The sequence below is a fragment of the Suricata suricatta genome, chromosome 17 (genome assembly GCF_006229205.1).
Source record: "Suricata suricatta isolate VVHF042 chromosome 17, meerkat_22Aug2017_6uvM2_HiC, whole genome shotgun sequence".
Taxonomy (NCBI): Eukaryota; Metazoa; Chordata; class Mammalia; order Carnivora; family Herpestidae; genus Suricata; species Suricata suricatta.
This window is the reverse complement of record NC_043716.1, coordinates 37,568,680-37,594,193: the sequence shown is the minus strand read 5'-3', so window position 1 is coordinate 37,594,193 and position 25,514 is coordinate 37,568,680. Positions and strand designations below refer to the sequence as shown.

The 25,514-nt window shown below is 39.3% G+C and overlaps 1 protein-coding gene across 3 annotated transcripts; it reads left to right on the top strand.

Moving 5' to 3' along the window:
- Window positions 1–6: 6 nt before the first annotated feature.
- SMARCE1 (SWI/SNF related, matrix associated, actin dependent regulator of chromatin, subfamily e, member 1) lies at window positions 7–20,289 on the top strand. Of its 3 annotated transcripts, none has more exons than XM_029929211.1 (11): window positions 7–130; window positions 2,148–2,199; window positions 2,373–2,416; window positions 5,356–5,460; window positions 10,400–10,480; window positions 11,410–11,541; window positions 11,804–11,975; window positions 14,930–15,102; window positions 15,835–15,936; window positions 16,586–16,796; window positions 19,002–20,289. In XM_029929211.1, exons 2-11 carry the CDS (start codon window positions 2,193–2,195, stop codon window positions 19,208–19,210), a joined length of 1,236 nt encoding a protein of 411 aa, XP_029785071.1. In that variant the 5' UTR covers window positions 7–130; window positions 2,148–2,192; the 3' UTR covers window positions 19,211–20,289. The 3 variants fall into 3 exon arrangements, with proteins under 3 accessions (XP_029785071.1, XP_029785072.1, XP_029785073.1); XM_029929212.1 differs by lacking the exon at window positions 19,002–20,289 and adding an exon at window positions 18,846–18,985; XM_029929213.1 differs by lacking the exons at window positions 2,373–2,416; window positions 5,356–5,460.
- The last annotated feature ends 5,225 nt before the right edge of the window (window positions 20,290–25,514 follow it).

The following is a 25,514-nucleotide window of genomic DNA, read 5'->3' as shown; positions in this document are numbered from 1 at the left end:
GGTGAGGGCTGGAAAGCAATTAAGAAGAGTGTGGAAAGTGCGAGTGCGGACGCTCCGGACGCGAGGGGCGGGGCGTGCGCGGGACAAAGGAAAACGAGGCCGGAGCTACGGGCGCTTTTTCTGCCCGCGGGTGAGTGTTTCCGACTGGGCCCGACCGGGGCAGGAGGGTGGCGAGTCGCGGTGTCCCGGCTTGGCTGGACCTCGAGTTTCCGGGGGTTGCTGGGGTTCAGGCGGGGCCGCGGGGCCGGAGGTGGAGGCCGGTTGCGGCCTCCTTGAGGCCTAGCGGAGCGGGAGCCGGGAGGGAGCCCTATCCGGGGCCCCTCCTCGGCGGCAAGACTTGCCCTGCCACTAACCCGGCCAGATTGGTCTAGACACCCTTGTATTCCCCTATTTAGTGGAGTTGCCTTCTCCACGGCAACCTAAGGGAAACGACCTCAGGGGAAGCCCTTGGGGCAAGCCAAGCCCGTGGTCCCTCCCGCCTTCCCCGACCCCCCCCCCCCGAAGGTGGTTTCCCCTCGTTTCGGCAACGACCGAGGAACTTGTGGCTTAGAGTGGAGAGCGAGAGCTCTGAAACAGTTTGGCCTGGGTTTGAAACCCAGCTCTGGCACTTCCTGGCTGTGTGGCTTTAGACAAGTTAACTTAAATACGCGGAGACTCCCATTATTCTTGTGTATAAAGTAGGATTGTCAGTACATCCTTCGTAGGGTAGCTGTGACCATGAACCCAGATAAGTGATAAGCCCTTATAAAGTGTTCAGCAAATCCCTAGTATTTTATGCCAGGCACCGGGGATGGACCCAGTGGCAGACAACTGTACAAGCTCACGTTTAGAATTTATAGTAGCAGATGAGAGCCATAACTTTAAAATATTAACAATAAAGTGCGATGTACCAGGGAGCTTTGCTAATTACTGTCAGGGATCCTCCAAGCAAGGCCTACTGGATGTTGACAGCCCCCCCCCGCCCCACCTACACCCTAATGTGAGGAGGAAGGAAACCTATCTGCACAGGGGTCCATGGTTTCTGCCCCTTTCTTATAGAGGGAGAGCCCCAGGTTGGGCCATTGAAAAATTTCTTTACACAAAGCCCTCTTATTCCTTAGGCTCCAGAGAATTCCCTTAAAATGTAAAATAGAAGCAAAAATATCATGCTTGTTTCACATAATGTACCGTGAAAGTATGCCAGTAGTCATAGAAGTTATTTGCTTCTTTTTTTAAAAATGAATGTTTGTCTCTTTGTACGCACGGTGTGTGATGTATATTGATGTGAGGAACAAGGTCACGCCTGGCGTGTATGGTCTTGTTCTGAGCTGGTGATACTGGACAAAATGCATTCAGGATTGAGCTAGGTGCTGGGACTGCACTAATGAATGAGAAGGTCTCTATTCCACAATTTAGCATATTAACAGGTATGATACAATGTAACAAACAATATTATAGATCTATAATATAGATCTATGTAAATCTGATAGGAGTACAGATGAAGAAGCAATTCATTCTCCCCGGGTAATTTATCCTGAAAGTTCCACTATGGAGATAATATTTTGAAATGGGCTGTGAAGGGCTAAGCATTTTTTCAGGTAGACTCTCAAAAGTTTTTTCAGGAGATAGAAAGCTACTTGTCACTATTAAAAGAATATCAAGCTCATTATCATACCAGTTACCTTTTGCATTGCCTCCAGGAATAATATGGTGCCTTGTTTTAATGGAAGTTGTTATTCTAAGAGGAAGGTAAAGCTGCTGTTCATCAGTGAGCTGTCTGTCAGTATCTGGTAGGCCTTGTTGGGGTGGGCCCTGATAATGCATCACATTTTATTGTCATATTTTTATCACTTTAATTAAATGTTTACATGGCATTAGCAAAATGCTTTCCATGCAAGAGGTGGCCCGATGGCATAAGAAAAAAACTTGAAAGTTTATGTGTAATATTAATTTTAATATCCCCAGTAATTTGTTTTAGTCGTTTAATTCTGATGAACCAAATGACCTATAAGAACTAGTAAGATATGCAGAAGATTTGATTATTAGAAGATAGTGTAATTTTACTAAGAAGTACCAATTTAAACTACCCTATTCTTTAGGAAAACATCTCTTATGCTTGCTGAGTTTTGATTCTCTTTTTTTTCTTTTTTTTTCTTTTTTTATTTTAGTGTCTCAGATTCATTCTTAAGGAACTGAGAACTTAACCTTCCAAAATGTCAAGTAAGTTTCATTTTTTATATTTATCAATCTGTTAATAAGAGACTAATGCCCTAGCAAATGGGAATTCCAAAATACTCTCATTTTTTTTCTTCAAAACAGGACCATTGGTAGTTTTGTTGCATAGTATTATATCTCAGTTGTTTACAAGAAGTTATTTATTTTCTTTCAAACAGAAAGACCATCTTATGCCCCACCTCCCACCCCAGCTCCTGCAACAGTAAGTTTTAATTTTCTTGTTAATGTAATAGCCAAGTCTGGCCTTGATACAAAAACCCAGATGTCTTCCAGTGACAGTCACTCAATCATCACAGCAACAGGATGAAAAATTCAGCCAAAAAAACAGCACTTCCTACTAAATAAAATAACTCTTTGCATCTTACCTTGAACCAACCCCAACATTTAAAGAAACATATTGCTGAAATTCCAACCTCCTATGCTCAGTTCTTTTTTTAAATGGGAAATAAATGATAAGTTTAACACCTCTTTCTAGTTAACCTCTATATCAAGACTCTTAAAAGTTGATATTGAGTGAATGCTCATTCTGGCATTTATTATTTTTAAACCTAACCTTCAACTGGTTACATTTTTCTCTCCTTGTTTATATATAATTTTCATATTAAGCCAAACAATAAAGCTTCCAGTGCTATAATAACACTCATTGTAAGTTTTTATTTTTCAAGCTGTTCAAGTAAGGATTTCATCATCTGTGGGTCAGATCCTGCCTATTGAATATGTCTCAAAGTTACTAAATAATAGTACTTGTGAACCAGGTGTTTCACCCAGCAAGTTCTGGCCCAGCTTGGACAGCATGTAAAATAATCATCCAATCCACAAAATAGATATAACAGGAACTGCTCAGGCCCTGCTGAAATGATTCCTTGATTTTTTTTTTTTTTTGTCTTAAAAAACAAAACAAAACACTGTTAACATTGACCATAGCCTACAAAAGCAATTTTTTTTAACAGCTGTCAGCCCTCCTTCCTTACCCCTTGGTCCCAAAATTTCAGGCTAGTCTACTAATTAGGTCCTTGTGTAATTTTTTTCTCCACTCGATGACTCCTCTCTTATTTACTAACCCTCAGATGTATGCTTTAGTTATGCTTATCAACAACTTGTTTTTCCTTAGTAAGATACTTCTTAAAAGAGATAACCGTATCTCATGTTCTCATTTCAATTTATGTAACATATAATTTCAGAAGTTACTTCCAGTAGTAAACTCCTGTGTTTGGTTTGTTTTCTTTCTTAAATCAAAGAACATTTCTAATGACCATCTCCTTGGCACTCTGCTAGTGGTTATACAGGTGGAGTTGAACAGTTGAGATTCCTGACCTCAAAGAGCTAACCATGTACTTCAACTTTGGAAGTGGTATAATTGTAATGTTTTAGTTTTGATTTTTTTTAATTCCCTTAATTTTCTTACATTATTGCCTCATAATGTTGAAGTGATTCTCATTCTTATGCAACTTTGACGATGTCATTTTGACGTAAATACTGCTTCTGACAATGTATAATCTTTTGAAGACAAAAACTTGATTTTTTGAGATAATAAAAATAGCTCAAAAACCAAGTGTCCCCTTATGACTTCTCAAATGTAGAAAGGGATTTTTTTTTTTTTTTGGCCTTCCTTTAGTCCTATTTCTGTACCATTGTAATTTCACATTGACACATAAAATACAGAAGACTAGGGATTAGGACATCCAACAGAATGGATATTAAATGAATTCTCCTCCTTCTTTTTTTTTTTCCCATCACCTGTTTACCATCACCACCACCACCACCACCACCACCACCAATACCACCAATACCACCAATACCACCACCACCCAAATGTACCACTCCAAGTAATATACACTTCTTTTGTGCCTTTGATACTTCATCTGTGTTTTGCCTACTTAAATATGCTTAATTGCATCTTTTAAAACTATACAGGCTAGAATTGCTCAGTTCTCATAAAGAGTTTCAAATGTAATATCTGCTTGAATATCTTTCTTTGGACACTTAGGATATGTGCAGCGGCATGTTTTAGAAAATTGTGTTTGTAACAGTTTCAGCTTAGTTGGGGTGTGTTAAGTGTGTTTTACATTCTACACATGAAGACTAATAGTGTTAATTGCATGTTAAAATTAAATTAGCTATTTTGATTGAGTTTCATTAGGTTAAATACCCTACTTTTGGTTTCTCTTTGCTACATCCTTTTTATGCATTCTGCCATGATTCTCATGACTTTGGATGTCATTGTTTTAACCATGAGGGCACTGCTATCTAAGAGCCCGTTTGTGATTACATCAACACATAACTCACAAAAATTTCATTGCTGCAGTGAGCAGTTGTGTTTTGAAAGGGTCAGAAAAAGTTCAAGTCTGTCAACTAGAAAAGTAGTTCACATTAAAACTAAATGCAGAAAGTCTTTATGATTGACCTGTGGAAGATGGATTAAAGAAGAGATGGAAGAGGGAGTCTAAAAAAGAAAGACTGGGTTGAAAAGATCAGATAGCGCCCCAGAATGAAGTCCATGCATTTCTTACAAGTCTTTGTTTTGAAATCATGTATGTGACATCCATTGAATCCCACATATGTTCTTTTCTACTGACAACTCTGGCTTCCTGGTTTGAATATCTTCATTTCTCACATTATATAGAATGATTTAAAACTGTCTTTGAAAACAATCCATTTCTTGTTTTCATTTGTTTTTGGTAGATAAATACATTGGTGGCATCTACATAACTGTCAAGTAAATCACATTTTGTTTTGCATGTAAAGTGTTTTCAGACTTCTAGTTTATCACACTTTAAGCCTTCCTATCTCAGACATGTATCGCTAAGTTGTTATATTATTGACCGGAAAGTAATCCTGAGTGTTTGACACACCTCAGTGTATTGCTTATTCCAGAGAAACAAGCACACACATTCTCTCTCACAACCACCACCACTGGCCCCCCTGCACAGAGAAAGAAAGGGAAGAAAGAAAGAAAAATAAAAAAACAAAACACTTGCAGACTGGTTTCTCAATGAAAGAAAAAGAACAATTACAACACATCATTGCTTGTTTAAATTCAGGTTGCTTTTGCATGCCATATGCAGATCATTTTTCATTTCTGTGTTTTCCTCGTTTGAGCTCATTTCTCATTCGTGTTTTTGTCTCATTTGTTTCCATCAGCAAATGCCCAGCACACCAGGGTTTGTGGGATACAATCCATACAGTCATCTCGCCTACAACAACTACAGGCTGGGAGGGAACCCGGGCACCAACAGCCGGGTCACGGTAGGAGAATCAACTATTACAGCATCCGGCAAACAACTGGATTTGACCAGAAATGCCTCCAGAGTTAGGTCCTTTTGAATCATCAGCACAGCCATCTAAAACAATTTTTTAACCTGGCTTTTTGACTATTTTAAACATTCGTTGTACAATCTTACACTGGAAAAAAAAATAGTGAGATCTGGATATGTATATAGAAGAAAAGAAGAATCCATTCTGTTTGGTGGTCGGTAGAGATAAAGCCCTGGGCACTGCTTATACTATATGTAGACAAACCTAGAATTTCTTATGGTTACAATACCCTTTCTGAGATAAAGAGTATCTTTCATTTAAGGTCATTGGCATCAAGCTCAAGGACTCAATTTCTTGATAAAAGCCGGGCTTACGGACCGGGGCTTTTTTTTGGTGGCCCACCAGTTTGAACTGCTACATATAATTATTTGTCTTTTGGATTTAATAATTGACTTTCTGAGAGTCATTTCTCTCCAGTTAAAAAGAGAAAAAGATTTTTATATCACTTGAAAGAATTGCAGAATGCAAGTTGAATGTGCCAAACCATTGGAAGTACATTTATAATCCATAGGACAAGGGTATGATTTCTGAAACTAAGGATGTTTCATTTAAATGATCAACCTAAGACACCCAAATTGGGTACTGTACTACTTCACATTTTCATTTTGGAAAAATCTTAAACTATACTCAAAGAAGCTTAAGTACCAAAGAAAAATAAATGTAAAAAATGATTTACCAAAAGTAAATAAAAATAAATCCAAAAGCCAAATACCTGCACACATTGGAATGTGGCATTGGTGAGAATTTTTACAACCTACAATGGCTGTTAACTTTTTAGTACTTGGTTTTTGTTTGCTGTATTCATAAATAATTGAATTAATGTGACTTCAAAAGAGCCCTCTCACCCTGTAGTCAAGCTAGAGCAGAAAGCTTGTAACAAACTGTATGTCTATCTTGGTAAGCATATTGCTTAGCTTGATAGTTTTGTTTGTCTAAATTTTTCATTGTTTCTGCATAATTTGTACTTCATAAGCATATCAAGTTTTATGTGCCATGCATATTTCATGGTATCTGGAAAGAATTTGACAAGTGTGTGTATGTATGCATTTCACAATGCATACGATTTTTATGTGCATCGGTCCGTGTTTTTCCCTGGACTAAATGTGTTTCACAAGTGTAACGAGTGGCACGGTTAGCCAGTGGCAGAGAACATTTTAATTAAACAAGGAGCAGACTCCATTTTGGATCATTCATGTTAATGCAGAAAATTATTCATGGGAAGTGAACAAGAGGATGATTACATTTCAGTAGCTCTATACAGTCAGCTCTTGATTATCTCTGTTAATGGAATAGAAATGGTGGTAAGTGTAATATTAGAATCATTTGTATTTCAGTTTGTATAAGCATTTTGTTCCTAACTCGGATGTATCTGTGGGAATTCTCTGTTAATAAAGAGAGAGCATTCGGAAGGAAAAGGAAAGGTCACTTCCTGTCTCAGGGCCTGTGATTCAATGATCTCTTTCTCCTCATTCCCTCTTGGTGATGTTAGAACCCAGTATTTGGAGTGGGCACTAGTTTCTGTATAGATTAGTGCAGAAGGGTTGTTGGGCATGGAAAATTTAGTGTTTTGCTTCTTTGTGGTGGTTTTCTTGGTATCATTGTCCTCTCAACACCAGATTGAAGTGTAATCAAACTGCTGCCTAGACTTAACGTGAAGGGCCTAGAAACTGAAGGCTTTCAGCCTGTGTTAACCCAACCCCTTCAGCTTTTAGTCATCTCAACCTTAGGTCACTGAATCGCTTTCTAAGAAAATTAGTTATGACTAAAGTTTCACACACCTTTTTTATGTATCTAACATAAGCTTTGTTAGGACTTAACAGATCTGATTTTGACCATTATAAAAGTGTTTTCAGAAGACCCCAATTATGTGTTACTTTTTTTTTTTTTTTGGCCTTTTTGGCTCTTATTTGGTCTTCTTGTTTGCAAATAGTCTTAAGTCAGTCATTTGAAGGAACGATTCTGTGAAACCCTACCAAGTAGCCTCCTTTAAGCTCTATGGAGCCTCTTGTTTCCTGGTGACTCTTGAGCATGATTTTGAGACCTTATGCAGCGTGTCGGGACTTCTTAGAGCACCAGTGACGGCTGGGAGATGGAATCTGTTCCTAGGCAGTCCTCTTTTCCAAAGGTGATTAGCATCTCTTTAAGCACAGGTATGAAACCAGAGAGAGACAAAATGTTAAACATAGCTTATTTCTGTACTGCAATGGAAATTCCGTCCTAGAAGGAAACCCTTAAATAAGACCCTGCGAGAGAAAGCAGGGAATTGGAAGAAACAACAACAAAATCTGTTGAATGGCCAAAATAAATTTCATAAAATTATGATCTTCGTTTTTAGGTGATTCCCAGGAATTAGTCTCACGTAAGCACAATTGTAGCAAGTATAGTCACACAGTTACTTTCCCCAACTCATTGCCAGTTAGAAGCAGAAAATGTAAAGGCGGACAGTTGCAGGTAGAGGTAGCTTTCTTGATAGAAACTTGTGAAGAAACAGCTAAGAAAGGAAACCTGCCCTCCAAAAGCACAACCCCTGGGCCAGTTAGTAAAGGGACCAGCAGCTTTTCACTCCTCAAACTAGAGGACACAGGAAAGCAGGGGTTGTTTCTAATGGACTCTTCTCAAAATGAAGTTAAAGTGTCCTAAATGCAAACTGCTTTTTTTTTTTAAGAGTAATGTTTAAGGCATTGTAGAAAGAAGTCTACTGAGATGGCAAGTAAATTAAGAGATGTTTGGCAATACAAATCTTTAGTGTCTGAAAACCTGCTAGAATTTAACTTTGTGATTCTTGTTTTGGGTGTTCTTTTGTTTGTATTTATAAATTGACTATCAGTGTAATGAAAATACAGCCTCAATATGTAGACGATTTAGGTACCTTCATCTGGAAGAAAGGAGGAGAAATAAGCAAATCCATTAATGTTATCGAATGTGGTTCTTTGAAGAGTAGTCAGAGCAAAGATTACTATAATTTGTTTTTAAAGTGTTTTAATTCAATGTATTTAAACATAGACGTTTTAGAATTCTTTATCTCTTTTAAAAAAATCTGCAAGTGGCGGTCTACCACCTTCAGTTATTGGCACAATTCCAACTTTATTTGTAACCCACTTCATGGAACTCTGAAGATTTATATTGGAGATGCTTTCTAATAATAAATCAGACCTTTGTGTGTCTTGCTCTGAACCCCATGATGTAAGTTCAGCCTTGTAGGAGTTTCCTCGCCCCTCCTTGAAACTGCTACAGACCTGGAGATCTTCTCTTACTGTCTGTTCAGGTCACTGCTGTTTACAGTTTCTGTCCCTTGTGGCTCACCTCCGTTGCCCGCTCCTGGCTGAAACAACACAAAACAGGGTCTGTCCGCATGGGCACCAGCGTGAATCATGGTGTAAATGTATAGGAGGAGTAGAAAGAAGAGAGGAAATGAATGCTGCTTCAAAGCTGATATGCTTTCTAACAGTTTTGTGTATGAAGAAGCAGAGTTACTGAAAAGTATATAAGGATAGAGGAAGACCTTCATTGGAGAAGGAGGAAGCATTGTTTGAAGCAATGGAATTGGGGCACAGATACACTGATCTCTGAACTTTGGATGAAAAAGAAGGTTGTAATTGGTGTCCCAGCACAAAAAAAAAGAGGCGTTTGTCCAGGGTTTTATCATAGCAACCGAAGGGCAAGGGAACAAAATGTCACTAAGTCTCCTTTTAAGGAGTTGCCAGGCCCTGTCTTTTGATAATTAGAGTGAAGCCAGCACCTCCCCCCACCCCCACCCTGAGCCTGGCAAGGAGAATCAATATCAGTTGTCTCCTAGAAATTGGGGGGAAATAATGATTAATTTACTCTGGGTCCGAGGTCAAACGTAGTCATATATGTTAAGGTGAAACTAAGTTGAGAAATAGACACTCTTGGCTTGGAGTTAACCTGGGTACCCTCTAGAAGGTCTGTGGTATCTCTTGCCTAGATATTAGCCCATAAAAAGAACCAATCTCTCATTTTCTTTGCCTTTTTTCCCCCCCTAACTCACTGTTTTCTTCTCTAGCTCACCTTTTTCTTTCCCTTTTTAAAAAAATATTTTGTCTTCCCTCCTTTCGTTTTCATTTTTCTTCCCACAAAACCAAAAATTTTTAAGTCACTATAAGTCCTCAGAAATAACTTAATTGGGCCCTGTGTCTGCCATTTCTCTGTTCCTGGTAGACTTGCTTACTCCTATACTGATATTAGGACTCAGGACAAGAAAAGGCATGACTTTACGCTTTTTGATCTCCTTTATAAAAACCACTAGATATAGACATAGAACCTTAAGAAAAATAAAATCCCTAGTCCTGATAAAGGAAATAAGTTTTTTTGTTTTCTGGTTTTGAGCCGAGGAGGTAGTTTTTGTAGGGGTGTCATTCATGTGGGGGTGCAGTGTATTCCTGAAATTGTTCCCCCCCCCCGACAGTGTGAGTGTGGTAAGTGCTGAAGGAGCCCAGGCTCCGGCAGATAATCAAGTGTTGACTGTATGCGTAATGGTAAATTAAGCACTATAAAAGGGTGCTAGGTAATGTCCTAAATGTGGGACATGTGATATGTAACTATATATTTTTGATGTATGGATTATTATGTAATGCTTTGTTTGTTCTTACAGCTAGGTTGTCAAAGCAGTAGCAATAAACTGCTAAGTAAAATTTAAAATTTTGTGCCTAAAGTCATTTTCTTTATTTTCTTTTGATGTGAACTTTTCTGAATTTGCAGTGATAGCTATTTTCAGTGGAGAAAATATAAGAATCTTGTATCCATGGACGAGTAGAAGAAAGGCGCATTAGAATTTTTTAAGGGACTCTCTTTTCATTTTGCTGGTGAATTCCTTGCGATTGAATAATGAATGTATTTAACTCTTTTGTAGGCATCCTCTGGTATTACGATTCCAAAACCCCCAAAGCCACCAGATAAGCCGCTGATGCCCTACATGAGGTACAGCAGAAAGGTAGGTGCCCGGGAACCAGAGGGGGGTGAGATCTGGTCTCTGTGCTTGTCTGCTTTACACCAGATTTCATAATGGCTTAGCCAGTTTCTCCGTGCATAGTCAGGAAAGGATAAGGAATTGCAGTTTTTAAAGAACTTAGTTCTGATTTCAGAATTCCTGAACTAAAATCCAACAAGAATAACATGATTAAATAAAAATGGTTTAAATCCATAAGGTAATGTTATGAAGCCAGTGGTACATAGTCTTTCAGAGAATTTTAGTGACATGAGAAAAGTGTGAAGTAAAAAAAGGAATACAGTACTACATCTATTTGTATCATATTTTTTATAAAAACAGTGACAGCTATGTGTTCGTTTGAAGGGGAAAAAAACCTAGAAGGCAGTAGTTATCTCTAAACAGTAAGCTTACATAATCTTTATTTTCTTTACATTTCTTGAATTTTCCCTCATGTTTTCGTTTTGTTCTGTTTGGTTTGGTGACAAACCTATATTCTCTTAAAATAACAAATATAGCCAATATCTTTATTCACAACAAGAGCATTTAGCTATATTTGCCACTGTGTAGAAATTTGGGGTCATAATTATTATACATGTATTTGAAGATGTGGTCTGTTGTGTTAGCTGATTAATCATTTTCCTTCTAAATTCGGTGAACTTTTAAAGAGACAGAGACTGTTATTGGGTTAGTTCATCTGAATTGTCAACAGTGATTAGAGATGTCTGAGATCTGCTGTGAATTACTCTAGCAGAGTATAGATGAAATGAGGTTGGCCAGCTATTGATAATTGTTGCAGTGGGCTGATCAGAACATACAGATTTGATACAATTCCCTCTGCTTTTGTTTATGTTTAAAATTTTCTGTATTAAAGATACTGCTAAAGGTCTATATTTTTAGGCATTAATACTGAAATTTCATGTTTCCTCTTTAAGGTCTGGGACCAAGTAAAAGCTTCCAACCCCGACCTAAAGTTGTGGGAGATTGGCAAGATTATTGGTGGCATGTGGCGAGATCTCACTGATGAAGAAAAACAAGAATATTTAAACGAATACGAAGCAGAAAAGGTAGAAAGGGGACCACAGTGGGATGGAGACAATGTAAAATGCATAAACATTTGCTTGTTGTTTATAAAAGAAACAAAAGATCTAATCAGCTCAGGCTGCACTGTGTGTGTCTGCCTAGGTCAAGTCACTTAATTTTTCTATATTTCAGTCTCCTTCCTTGTGTATAAAAAGGAGATCATTTTATCTTATTTCAAATGAGATAAAGGTATTCATATAACCTGTAATATGTTAATTGTAAAACTGAAAAACATTTGAATTTCAGATAGAATACAATGAATCTATGAAGGCCTATCATAATTCCCCCGCATACCTTGCTTACATAAATGCAAAAAGTCGTGCAGAAGCTGCTTTAGAGGAAGAAAGTCGACAGAGACAGTCTCGCATGGAGAAAGGAGAACCTTACATGAGCATTCAGCCTGCTGAAGATCCAGATGGTAAAAAAAAAAAAAAAAAAAAAAAAAAAAAAAGTGGGGTTTTGTTTATGCATTTTCTGAGAAGTAAAATACAAGACGTCTCTTAAGTTTGTTTTTATTCCCTATTCTAAATGGGAAACAAAGCATTTTTAAGTGCCATTTCAGTGTTTTGATTAATCATTTTAAGATCTGCGTATGAATTTCCCACAAGAAAAAGATACATCTTTGTTAGTGCAGAAAATAGCAAAAACTATGTATTGTTTATCACAGTCTTCATACTGAGAAAGCAGGAAAGGTTTTTGAGTCAGAATTTTGCCTCAGCTGCTTTTAGAAAGCTAAATGTCTTCTAGTTATGTCCTCTTTTTTTATTGGTTGCTTAAACTTGCTGAATTAAAGACTCTTAAGGGAGTGGGTAGAAGTATTATAAATTTGTTTGCCACAGTTAATTCAGAAATCCAGCAAAGCTTATGGTAACACATGAGGGAGCACACATACAAATTTTATACACATGTTCAAATGTATATACATACAAATAGCAGAGCTTCCTGATGGGCACTCTGTGACTGCAGCCAGGCAGGGTCTGACGCTGCAAGGGGCTCAGGGCTAGCCACCTGCAGCTGGTAGCATTTTCCTCCATGAATCAGGTCGCTGTACAATCACATTTTCTCCGTGTGCAGCTCTGTTGTGGAAAAGGCCAGAAGCTCTAGCTACAAGCAACAGAAACATCAAGAAAATTATTTAGAATCCCATAGTGGTAACAAACTTTAAAAATAACATTGAGAGAGGAAGCAATAATGTCACTTAAACACAATGAATAAACATAACCAGAAGGAGAGGGAAAACAATGGTTTTTAAAAAGAATGGACTGGGATATTGATAAACATTCACATAAATACAGGACAGAATAGAATAACATAAATAATAATAATAGAGTAGAATACAGGGTAGGAACAATACCAAGTGTTAAACAGAATCATCAGTGCTAAGGGCACACTAGCAAACAAGGACCAAGAATTACTCAGATTGGATGATTAATGCAAGAAAAACATACTGAACTAAAAAACAGAAGAAGATCCAGTCTACAAATAATTGAAAAGATGATGAGAGGTCAGTATAAGTAAGAATACATGGAATCCACAAGTAGAAACAGCTAAAGTTTTTGTTAGGTGAAAAGTGACTGTGTGAACATTGAGCAGGATTGCAGAGATTCATTCAGGAAAATCTTCAAAAGAAGATCCTCTTCTCTGTTCTTCTGACTTTGACCCATTATGTTTTGTAAGTTTAAGATAGGAACTTAAAGCTGCTGGTAAGAAAGGAAGGTGAAAACAAAGACGCCAGGATAAGAATGACTTCAGGCTGTGGACTTATGCCCCAGAACTGAATAGAAAGAGGAGGGTTTGGGAGGTGAGGAAGAGCATCAGTCCAAGAGAAGGGCAGTCCCCCGTGGGCACAGCAGCTGCTAGCGTATGTTACAGAGAAGGCCTCCCGTTTCCACACAGAGTAGTGAAAGGTTTTTTAAATGGCATTTTTGAGAATATTCAGGAGATCAAGTAAATAGCTGGTAAATTAGAAAATAACCAGAAAATATAAGCTCCCCTCCTCCAAAAAAACCCCAAATCAGACAACTAGAAGTGCTAGGAAATACAAATCTGGATTGCTAAGACTTGATTTCCCTTATAAGTGTTCAACACTGGGCCCAAATAATGAAAGAAAACATCAGAAAACAAAAATACATAATTTAGAGGTAGTATGAATATACCATGTATAATCTTAAGTGCGAATATGAAAAACTTCCTTAAAAAATCAAAAAGGTCTCAGAATCCTTTGGTCATGGTATCTTTTCTTCCAGTAGTTTTAAATTCAGAATAGTTTTAATTTCAGAAGTATATATCCTAAAGAAATTACTCAAAAGGAGACAAAAAGCAATTTTCACAGCAGTTTGTAGCCATGGTATTTATGATGATGGGCATTTTAGAAACTGCTTAATTACCAAATGATAGCGGGGGTGCTAAACTGTGACATAGCACCACAATTCGCGCCTCTAGCAGAGTTTCCTAAACCATGGTCCCTCCACCTTTGGTGGGCCACTAAGATATTTAGGTGGGTTGGAGAGGAACTTCTGTTTTAATGTGTATTGCTTTAGAGGGGGCTTTTGTTTTTTTTAGGTAAGTTAATTTAAGTAAATATGTTAAATAAAAATAGTCCAGCTTGTTCGCAGGTATGTCCAAAACCATGGAGGTGACAGAGCAAAGGTCAAGATGAAGGAAATACTGTTGCATAGCTACTAAAAATAAGCATATAAACCTGACCATACTATATATGAACTTGAGTGAATGAAAACAAAGTAATAGCTTTACACACTGACAACAGCTATATACATATGTGAATTAATAAAAGCAAAATTTGGTATTAAATACTCTTCCTAAAAAATTAGGCCTTTAAGGGTTTTCTAATTGAATGAAATGTATATGCTGGTCTGGGAAAGTAATGCTAGAGATGTTTTCTCCGCGGTGGGCTTTTTCATTACTTTACTATTAAAGTTACACAGGGACAGAGACACTGCCCAGTTCAGATGTTGTCGGTAGGTGTAAATGCCTTCCATTACTACCACGAGAGTGACCCTCTCAGCAGCATTTCGCTTCACTTTGGCTGTAACATGCAGCCTTCCCGTTGATGGATCTCCAGGCCAGAAGACACATGTCTTTACCTCATTTGTGTTTCAACCAGATCCTTCTAGACACATCTCATCACTTAAAGATTTTGTGAGAAAAACCAATACATTGGCCAGTGAACACATTATGTCCTCCATATGGTTTTTATGAAGTGACTGGCCTGGTGCTCCCAGGATGCCTTTGTTAGCCCCCTTGTTAGACCAGGGAGGGCCATGGCTCCTTGGTAATTAAGTGTTCACTTGTTACTCTCTCCTGTTTATGGTTACTGGTGACCTCATTTCCAGAACATCTTGTTTATTCCAGATTATGATGATGGCTTTTCAATGAAGCATACAGCCACCGCCCGTTTCCAGAGAAACCACCGCCTCATCAGTGAAATCCTTAGTGAGAGTGTGGTGCCAGACGTTCGGTCAGTTGTCACAACAGCTAGAATGCAGGTCCTCAAACGACAGGTCCAGTCTTTAATGGTTCATCAGGTAAAGTCACAAACCATTCGTTATAATAAGTTGGGCGTGTGTCACAGACCCCCAGAGGCATGAGTCTATAGAGTACAGCGGTGTGCGTGTTCAGTATTTCTGTGTTCAGTTCAACCTGTTCCTGATTCGGGGAAGACCTAGAGGAAATGCAGGTTTCCCAGGGATTTAATAAGTTGTTAAAACTGTAACACAGACCCTTGTGATGGAAAGGATGTCCATGCAGAATTTTAAAAATCAACTTTTACTGCTTAACTGAATATTTTTATCTGACAAAATTAAGCCTGAAACAGTATTTAACATCTACTTGATAATATTAGTCATTCCTCTATACTGCATTTGCTTTTAAGATCATAGCTAGACACATTCTGTAATAAATGATTTAAATAAAAATTCAAAACCTTTGTCACATTGTTAAAAACATAGGCCACTACAGGGATGCCTAAGTGGCTCCGTCAGTTAAGTGTCCGACTTCAGCTCAGGTCATGATCTTATGGTTCATGAGTTCGAGCCCTGCATCAGGCTCTGTGCTGACAGCCTGCTCTGGATTCTGTGTCTCTACCTCTCTCTACCCTTCCCCCGCTGGTGCAGTTTCTCTCTCTCTCTCAAAAATAAACAGTTTTAAAAAAAGATTTTTAAGTATAGATCACTACAAAATGAGACGTGTTTTCTGTTTAACATTTGCTTTTGAGAAAATAATTCAGTAATAATAAAACTGGATCCTGTGTCTTTCAGCGAAAACTAGAAGCAGAACTTCTTCAAATAGAGGAGAGACACCAGGAAAAGAAGAGGAAATTCCTGGAAAGCACAGATTCATTTAACAATGAACTTAAAAGGGTATCAACTTAATGTGTTCACTGTACTTTTTATCACTGTGTGTTACTTTTTTCGTCATTCTTTTTTCCAAAATAGTGTTTTTATTGAATGTTACTCACTTTGAAATAGAATTAACTTTGCTGTAACCGGTAAGATTCTTGCTTTATGAAATTATTTCCATATTCTGGCAAAATTGCAGTAGGTTTAAAATATAAAAACACAGATGTGCTAATAAGCCTATAGACTCTAGACCCTCTGGTGTTTCAATTTAAATTCCTGTAATCGGGAGTTATTGTCATCATTGAGATTTTTTCTTTAAATGTCTTCATTAAATGTACTTTACAGGATGTACTTTGTATTAAAATCAGTAAGTCTAACATCTGGTAGCTTGAACTAAACAATGGAAGCCTCGCACATAATGCAGCACTTCCAGCGTCGCCTCACCGTCACCCCACCAGCCGTTCTGCAGTCCTTGAGGCTACGTGGCTGCGAGGGCAGCTTTCTTTCCCTGTAGACACAGGGTTTCAGGGCAGGCCTAGAGCCATGTGTTTTCCCTCCCCATATATAGGGATATAGTTCCTAGTCAATAGAGCCCACTTTTGGAATGATTTCTCTGGTTCAGAGATTGTAAGAAGAGACCGTGACTAAGAGCGTTTTCTCTCTCTGTTAGTTGTGCGGTTTGAAAGTAGAAGTGGATATGGAAAAAATTGCCGCCGAAATTGCACAGGCGGAGGAACAGGCTCGCAAAAGGCAGGAGGAAAGAGAGAAAGAGGCAGCGGAGCAAGCCGAACGCAGTCAGAGCAGCATGGTGCCTGAGGAAGAGCAAGCTGCCAGTAAGGCCGAGGACAAGAAGGATGACGAGAGCGCCCCAATGGACACAGGTGAGCTGCCAGGTGACAGCAAAGTGAATGTCAGGGGCTGTTCTCTGTGTGATGTACACATTGCTCTGCAATCTGAATCTCTTTCTAGATTCACCTAAAACCACAGCAGGGCATTGGTGTTTAGTCTGGCAAGTGGAGGTCTCAGTTGTTTGCCCAGATTGAGGCGTGTCGTTTTCTGGCTTGGGAACATAAAGTATAATGATACAAGGGTTCAAGATCCTGGCCCTGGAGTCAGGCAGATCTGGGTCTGAACTCTTTCACCACCTGCTGGCATATAACAGGACAAATTCTTTAATATCAGGTTCTTCATGTAAGTACTCTGGTGCCAGGCTCTGAGGGGGAGTGCCCAAGGATAAATAAGGAAATGTATATAAAATCATACAGTATTGGATTTGCTGGGGTGTTGGCACTCAGTATGTTATAGCCTTTATTGCTAAAATGTGATACGTGGTTGTTGCTTTTAAGGATCAAGCATCTTTGGTGTCCTCAGACAGGGCTGGCCAAATCCCATCCCACCACCACCTGTTTTCGTAAAAAGTCTTGTTGGAACAGAGCCTTCCCTGTGCACTCGTGTGTCGTCTGGGGCCACTTTGGGGCCACCACCGTGTAGTCGAGTGGTTGCGGAGACCGCCTGGCCCACGAAACCTGAAATACTTTACTCTCCAGCCTTTACGGAAAGGGCTTGTTGGCCCATCTGAGTTCTTACTACCAGACCTACTGATTTTCCCGGTTGAAAGCATGTCTCAAGGCACAAAATAACATGTAAAACTCACATAAAACATTGATTAAATCAGTTGCTTGACATTTTGAGATTGCCTCCCCTTAGGCTCTACTTTGACCCTGTCCAGTGCCCCGTGCAAACAGGACTGAGCTCAGAGTATCATGGGAAACACAGCTGAAGGCTCCCTGGACCGTCACTGCAAGAAGGGACAGGGAGGGGCAGTCATCATACTTGGTATTCAGCTGACAATTTCTGATTTAACATCAGGAAAACATTTCATGGAATATAAGATCTCTTTACCAGATGTTTCTACAAGATCTAATTCAGCAGATTAGCATTTCAGATAGTCAGATTTTTAAGTTTCATTATCTGAGTCTTTCTCTGCTTTGTGTGAACGTATTTTTTATCTTCACAAATTTGGAGCATGAGCACATTTTTGTGGTTAAAGCAGGAGCTTGAGAATTGGGGTATGGAGTATGATTCTTTGCTTATTTTGCAACTAGATGAACACTCTGTCCGTTGCCTCTGTTCTGTCGTCTATGAGTAGAGCCTGCCTATAGTCTTTACTCACATTTTATCCTTTTAGCTAAAGAAAAAGACGAAATTGAGAATATCAGAGCAAAAACCTCGTGCTCTTAATTTCATACAGAAAACAACCCAGCATGACATTTAACAAAGTACCTAAAACATCACCCTTGTATCATTTCCACGTGTGCTTTCTTACTAATTAAATCCAAAGCACTCCAGAACAGCATTGTCCAGTGGAAATAAAAAGTAAGTCCGCTGTGTAATTGTAAATTTTCTAACAACAGTTTTTAAAAGTCAAGCAGAACAAATGAGTTAATATTAAAAATATATTTATTTGGGGGCGCCTGGGTGGCTCAGTCGGCTAAGCCTCCGACTTCGGCTCGGGTCAGATCTCACGTTCGTGGGTTCGAGCCCTGTGTCAGGCTCTGTGCTGACAGCTAGCTCGGAGCCTGGAGCCTGCCTCCGGTTCTGTGTCTCCTTCTCTCTCTGCCCCTCCCCCTCTCATGCTCTGTCTCTCTCTGTATCAAAAATAAATAAAAACATTAAAAATATATATATATATTTATTTGTTTAACGCAGTATATCTTAAATAGTAGTTTAACATGTAATCAGTATTTTTTTAAGTATTACTTTCTTACATTATTTTTTCATACTAAGTTTTCAAAATCTGATGTGTATTTTATACCTGTAGCATGTCTAAATTTAGAAGCTAAATTTTCATCAGAAATACTTGGTCTGTGTTTTAGCTTTTGTAAATTTACAGCTAAAAAGTAGATTTTCAAACCCAAATTGTTTCAAAGGTGCTGACACTTCCTCAGTCGTGCTGGCTCATTCAGGTGCTTAAAATCACGCGTGGTGAGTGGCTACCATGTTGGACAGCAAGCTCTAGACTGTCAACATACTTAGAAGAGTAAATCTGTGTCTTGGAACTGACAGTGACAAATGTGTGATTACAGAGGAGACACACCTTGAAGAAGCAACGGAGAGCCAACAGAATGGTGAAGAAGGCACGTCTACTCCTGAGGACAAGGAGAGCGGGCAAGAGGGGGTGGACAGTACGGCTGAGGAAGGGACCAGTGATAGTAACACTGGCTCAGAGAGCAACAGTGCCACCGTGGAGGAGCCGCCAGCAGACCCCACACCGGAAGACGAGAAGAAAGAATAAATGTTGCCTTGTTTTATGTGTTCTAAATACTTTTTTAAATGAAAAAAAATGTTTTTTGAGTTTTAATGGTGTTATGTGGTTTGTGTATTAATATTTTTTCTTGTCCATATCACATCACCAAAGGCTTTTGGACCATTTAGCATCATGAGCCAAATGGCACAGTCACCTATCTTAAGCCGTTGTGAAGATGATTCTTTTCTTTGGGTCTTATTTCTAGCCCTCGACTACTGAAAGCTTCAGAATTTAAATTAAATGAGAAAACACCCACCTCTTTTAGAGAGTTATCCTTCAATGCTGCACAATCCAACTCTTACAAATGCCTTCCTATAGCTCACTGGGGTGCTTCCCAAAGCCATAGCTTTAAACCTCCTGGTCCCTGTCAACAGTCTCCTGAAAGTCCTCTTTCCTGTAGACTTCCACAAAGAGTAGCTTCTTGAAAATGTAATCCTGTATGAGTATGTGTTTGTTCACTTACCCTTTTTCATTTTTAATCAGTGTCATATACCAAGAGTTGTGTTAAGGAGTTGACTGCAACTAAGCTCGGGTAGTGTTGATCCAGAAATAGTTTCCATAGGTAGAGTAGTTACCAGCTTCTGAAGTAGTCATTAAAGTGAACATGGCCACATACACATTATATATACTGCTTTTTGTTATGATTAATATTGGGTGTGTTCTGATAAATTCCTCTTTATTGTACAGAAAATAAATTACTTTTTTACCACGTTTTCCAAAGACAGAATAGATCACAAAGCTTAAGGAATTGAATAGTCTCGCAGTGGACTAGACAACTTCAAAACCGTCTGCCCATTCCAGAAGGAAAACAGCTGGGGATTAAGTTCATCCACTTGAAATTGTTCTATAATAATCAAAACGTTCAAAACCTCAAGGCTCAGGATCCCATAGATCAGAGTCTACCTTTTTGATAAACTCTTAGTATAAAAATCTTGGAGACTAGAAGAAAGATAGTTTGTGACACATATGCTTCCCAAAAACTAGAATAGATTTTTACTGAATAGTGGTATATCTGATGGTATATGTTTCTTAAAGGTCCAAATGTAATAAATAAGTGGAAAAAACTGTCTCTGTGTTTTTAATGCACTATTTTATGCAGAGCAAGCGTATCATTTTACTGTGACAGCAGGGAGTGGCCTCACACAGCCATCCTAGATTTGTCATCTTCAGAGCCCTTATCTTACCCAACTGGATCTTCAAACTGCAGTAATAAATTTAATTTGTACAAGACGCTTGAAAAAATCCATCTCCTTACAGTCCTGTCACATACAAAGGTTGGTCTTTGACTCTAAGAGCAAAAGGAAATCTGTTTCTACATTTAAATTTTTTAACATTTGTTTATTTTTGAGAGAGAGAGACAGAAGAGTCAAGCAGGGGAGGGGCAGAGAGAGGGAGGCACAGAATCTGAAGCAGGCTCCAGGCTCTGAGCTGTCAGCACAGAGCCTTATGTGGGGCTCGAACTCATGGACCACGAGATCATGACCTGAGCCAAAGTCACACTCAACAGACTGAGCCACCCAGGCGCCCCTCAACATTTAAATTACCTTTGAAAAAGTGAGTATATGAGCCCTCAACTTACATGGAGAAAACTTCTCCAGAAGGTCAGGACTTAATTCATAGTGACTTTTTTTTAGAATTTCCTGCTGTTGAACTTGAGCTCACGACACATCGTAACCATGGCTGATCACTTGCTCAGGTATCGAAGAATGAGAGTGGGGGAAGGAAGCTTGATACTGGGTAGGAACAACCCTTGATCTCTGTTTTTCTGAGTAACACATGGGATCTTTCTCCTGTTTGTGAGTTGAGGAACCAACCAGTCAAATAGATCAGTTTCTGGAATGTTGGACATCATAGGGCCAAGACTGGATGGCTCTGCCTTGGCGCATTCCCTCCGTCAAAGTTGGCCAGAGCACTTAAATACATGCACAGAGAAGCGTGCCAGAGCAAGGTTCGGGTCATTCGCCATGGTATGGAAGTCTTACAGTGATGGAAGCGGTGCCTTTGCCAGGCTGGATTCAGCACTGGAAAATCAGCCTCGCTACACAAGCCTGCCCACACCATGCTAGGGCAATGGGCTGGGGAATCAATTCAGTCAGATCCGATGTGACTGCTTTTAACCGCAGGGCAGGGAAGATTGCATTAAAACTCCCCCTTGTCAGAAGGATCTGCGTAGAAATCACCAATGTTGGAGATGTTTCAATGTTTCTTTGACAATGTGGGATAGAGCTGAGGTCTTTGTTTTTTTCTTCCATATCCCCATAGGCACTGGGCAAGTCAAACTGTGAGCCTGTTTCAACTGTAAAATAGATTGAACCACTCTGTCTCAGTGCCTTACTGCTCCAAAGAGCCATGGCTTTCAGTGTATTTATTTTGTGTATGAATGCATAGAATTTAAGGGCTTATATGTCCTTTAATTTTTAACCAAAATAAATGGGAGGGGGAATCCCCCACAGTCCCCCAGTTTTCTTACAGGAGTTTCAAATTTCATATCTTACCCTGTCTGTCAACAACAATGCATTTTGAAATGGCTCTCCTACAGCACATGAACATCATTCTGTAAAACAGAACTTTGGAAGTAAGTTGCTAGGAGCTATCCCATTTTAACATAGTACGAATGTCCTATGAGAAAAGGTAAAATACTTCGTATATTTGAAAAGAGAAATCTGACATTTGACTAAGTCTTCTAAATTTTTAGTTTTGGTCCTTCACACTTGTTACCAGTTTGGGGTTTCAGACAGTTGGTGCTGACAGTGTGAAACTCCCACTGCCTGCAGTTAAATTGAAGCTTTGGTTTCTCATGTGAACAGGCAAGGAATCTGGGATTACGCTTTGTTAAATCCTCACTGCATGAATAATCCCCCTCTTCCCCCAAGCGCTACCACACATGGTCTCCTCACCTGGTTTCAGCATACGCCGGGGTTTTATCTGGTTTCTTACCACTGGGCAAACCTTGCTGGAACAATCATCGGCTTCTTAATGATTTGCACATTAGAGGGCTTAACGTGTTTGCAAATGAAAACTCCGCTGTGCAAGAACAAGTTAAAAGGAACTTGTTAAAAGGAGCCTTTTTAGAAGATATCATGCTGAATTGTAATTTGGCTTACTGTGATAGTGTTTCTTGATCAGTATGGGAAGGAAAATTCTGAAAGAAAATGATGTCTACATGTATTAGAAATTATAAAACTTTATAAATGTCTTTGGTATTAGGTCGAGCCATATGAAATTGCCAGTGTAGGTTTTTGTTTATAAAATGACAAGTTCACTTGGCTCAACCTAACAATTTTGCATTTTACAGTCTAAGTATAAGCTCATAATAGCAGCTTTCTGAGTGTGAAATGATAGAACCTTCGATTCCGACTGATCTATATACTTCTCTAATAAATACTGCATACTGTTAAACAAAACCCTGATTTAAATGCAAATCCCACACTATCGAGTATTAAACCACTGATTTTGAAAATACATTGTATTTTCATTGAGGGGCACCTGGGTGGTTCAGCTCAGGTCATGATCTTGCAGTTCATGAGTTCAAGCCCCGTGTCAGGCTCTGTGCTGACAGGTCAGAGCCTGAAGCCTGCTTCGGATTCTATGTCTCCCTCTCTCTCTGCCCCTTGCCTTCTCACTCTCTCTCTCTCTCTCTCTCAAAAATAAATAAACATTAAAATAATTTTTTAATTAAAAAAAAGAAAATACATTGCAGGAAAGAGTTAAAACCAGCAGGTTTATGTCCACATGTTTTCTCGGTGCCAAAGGTTTCTTATTATTCCTTTTTTTTTTTTTTTTTTACATTTATCAGGAGTAAAAAGTATTATGTAGAGGAGAAATTCCCAAACTATTTAATTGCTTTTTACATAGAAATGAGACAATTGCAGATAATGGTTTCCTAGGATGAGCCATTTGAAAGGAAGGAAAGACTGCCCCAGACTCCTTGACATTCAAGAATGGCAAAGACCTTAGGTCTCATTCAGCCTTTGGATAGAGAGCATCCTCTTCCCTGTGTCCCCTGGGGTTGTCATGCACTGCTAAAATAAATACCTCAAGTCTTGCGGGGCCCATCCACTCTGAAGACAGCTCATCCCTTGTTTAGCTAACTCAAAAGAATTTCTCCTCATTGAACTGAAATCTGCCTTCTTATAATGTCAACCCGCTGGTCCTGCTCCTATATCTGGAAAGCGAAGAGAATAAATGTAATCCTCTCCCGAGTAAAAGACCTTCAAATATTTCAAGACCAGTGCACCTTAAGGTCTTGCCACGGGACACAGTTTCTCTCTTCCAGTGTCTCTTGATGAACTGGGGGTAAAGGACTATGTCGTTTCTATTCTTCAGGTCTGGACAGCTTGCTAGAAAGCACTCATGTGTTCTCTAATAGGGTAAAATCATAGTTCCTCCACCATGTACCGCACTTAATCAAGGCACCTTCGAGACCTCAGAAACCACCTGTCTGAAATAAGAGAACTGTTCAATGATGCCCTCAATGTCCTGTCTGGCACAATTTTTTTTATTTAAAAAATTTTTAATGTTTATTTATTTTTGAGAGAGAAAGAGGCAGAGCATGAGCAGGGGAGGCGCAGAGAAAGAGAGAGGGAGACACAGAATCGGAAGCAGACTCCAGGCTCTGAGCTAGCTGTCAGCACAGAGCCCAATGTGGGGCTCAAACCCACAAACTGTGAGATCATGACCTGAGCCGAAGTCAGACACTTAACCGACTGAGCCACCCAGGTGCCACCCGCACAAAATTTTTTATAATTATAGTATACATGCAAACTCCCTAACATGAGTGTTAAGAGTTTCAAACGGACCAAAATGGGGAGCAAGTCGGTTCGATTCACTAAAACGGTACTTCTCAAAGCTCAGTCATTTTCATGCACCACCACAATTTCTACCATTTCTAAGTACCACCTGAACCATTATTACTTAATAGCTTTCTCTGAATCAACTTACTCATTCCCCTTAAATTGTTTGTTTTAAAAGGAAACTTTATATCAGCATAAAAGTGAAACCATTATCTTTTGTCATAATAAGAAAATAATCTTAAATACAGATATTTTACTGGTTATGTTTATACTTAAATACACACTATTTTAATTTTTTTAATGTTTTATTTTATTTTTTTTGATACAGAGAGAGACAGAGCATGAGAGGGGGAGGGGCAGAGAGAGAAGGAGACACAGAACCGGAAGCAGGCTCCAGGCTCTGAGCTAGCTGTCAGCACAGAGCCTGACGCGGGGCTCGAACCCACGAACGTGAGATCTGACCTGAGCCGAAGTCAGAGGCTTAACCAACTGAGCCACCCAGGCGCCCCAAATACACACTATTTTAAAGAATACTATTACTATCCCACGTAATAGACTGGATAAAGGTCTTTGGGGAAGGCTACAACAAAAGGAAGGTTTACTTCCTGCAGGAACCTTCACTTAGAAACTATCCCTGGGTCAACAGCAGTTTGTAATCCAAGGACAAATTAGTGAAAGCTGATCCTATGATCACCTAATATTAAAAGCCAACATTTGTTGAGCACTTACCATATTTTTCATACATGCTTTTCATACTTTTGAGTCTTATTTTCTAATTTTTTAAAGTTAATATTAGAGTAGATCACTCTACCAATGAAATCTGTATTTATAATCTTAGGCCAACATTAATCAACCTCTACAAACCATTTTTCTTGGAAAAAAGATAGCCTCAGGCTGTAGTACAAGGTACTAATAAAGTGATATGGAGATTAAAGATGTGTCCTAGGATTTCATCACTGTGGATCAATAACCCAAAAGACTTAAAGACAATCTACTTGGAGTGTTACACCCAGATGACGGGGTCCCCAAAAACCAAGACCACCAGGGAGTCCGAATCACATATGCAAAAGCAAAGGGCATTTATTTGGGCTTAAGCTCGGTCTCTCAGACCTCACCAATGCAGTGGATTCGCGCCGAGAGCCCCGATCACCAGTGGAGCCGGACTTTTATTACAGTAGGGGTGAGGGAGGGGTGAAGGGTGGAGTGAGGAGCTGGGGTTACAAAATGATTGGGCGGCGCATCGGCAGAGGTTGGTGCGACGCAGGGTGATTGGCTAATTTAAAACTAAGCGGGCCTAAGAAGTAGCGGGAATGTCAGGTACCTTTCTGGCATCTCATGATTGGCCCGGGCTAGGGGTGGTGCTCTCTCGGGCAATAGGTGGGTGTGCGTCGTTTTTTTTCTTTCTGCCGCTGCTGAATCACTCCTGGGAAAACAGTAACTTAGGGCTTCTAGTTTCTGAGGCTTATTTGAAGCCTGTCATGGCTTTAGTTTGGCTCTTC

Bases quoted from the DNA above. Each gene is read 5' to 3' on its own strand.
- SMARCE1 (XM_029929211.1), top strand. The intron at 5,461-10,399 runs GTAGGAGAATCA...ACTCTTTTGTAG, and splicing joins GCACCAACAGCCGGGTCACG to GCATCCTCTGGTATTACGAT. The intron at 16,797-19,001 runs GTGAGCTGCCAG...GTGTGATTACAG, and splicing joins GAGCGCCCCAATGGACACAG to AGGAGACACACCTTGAAGAA.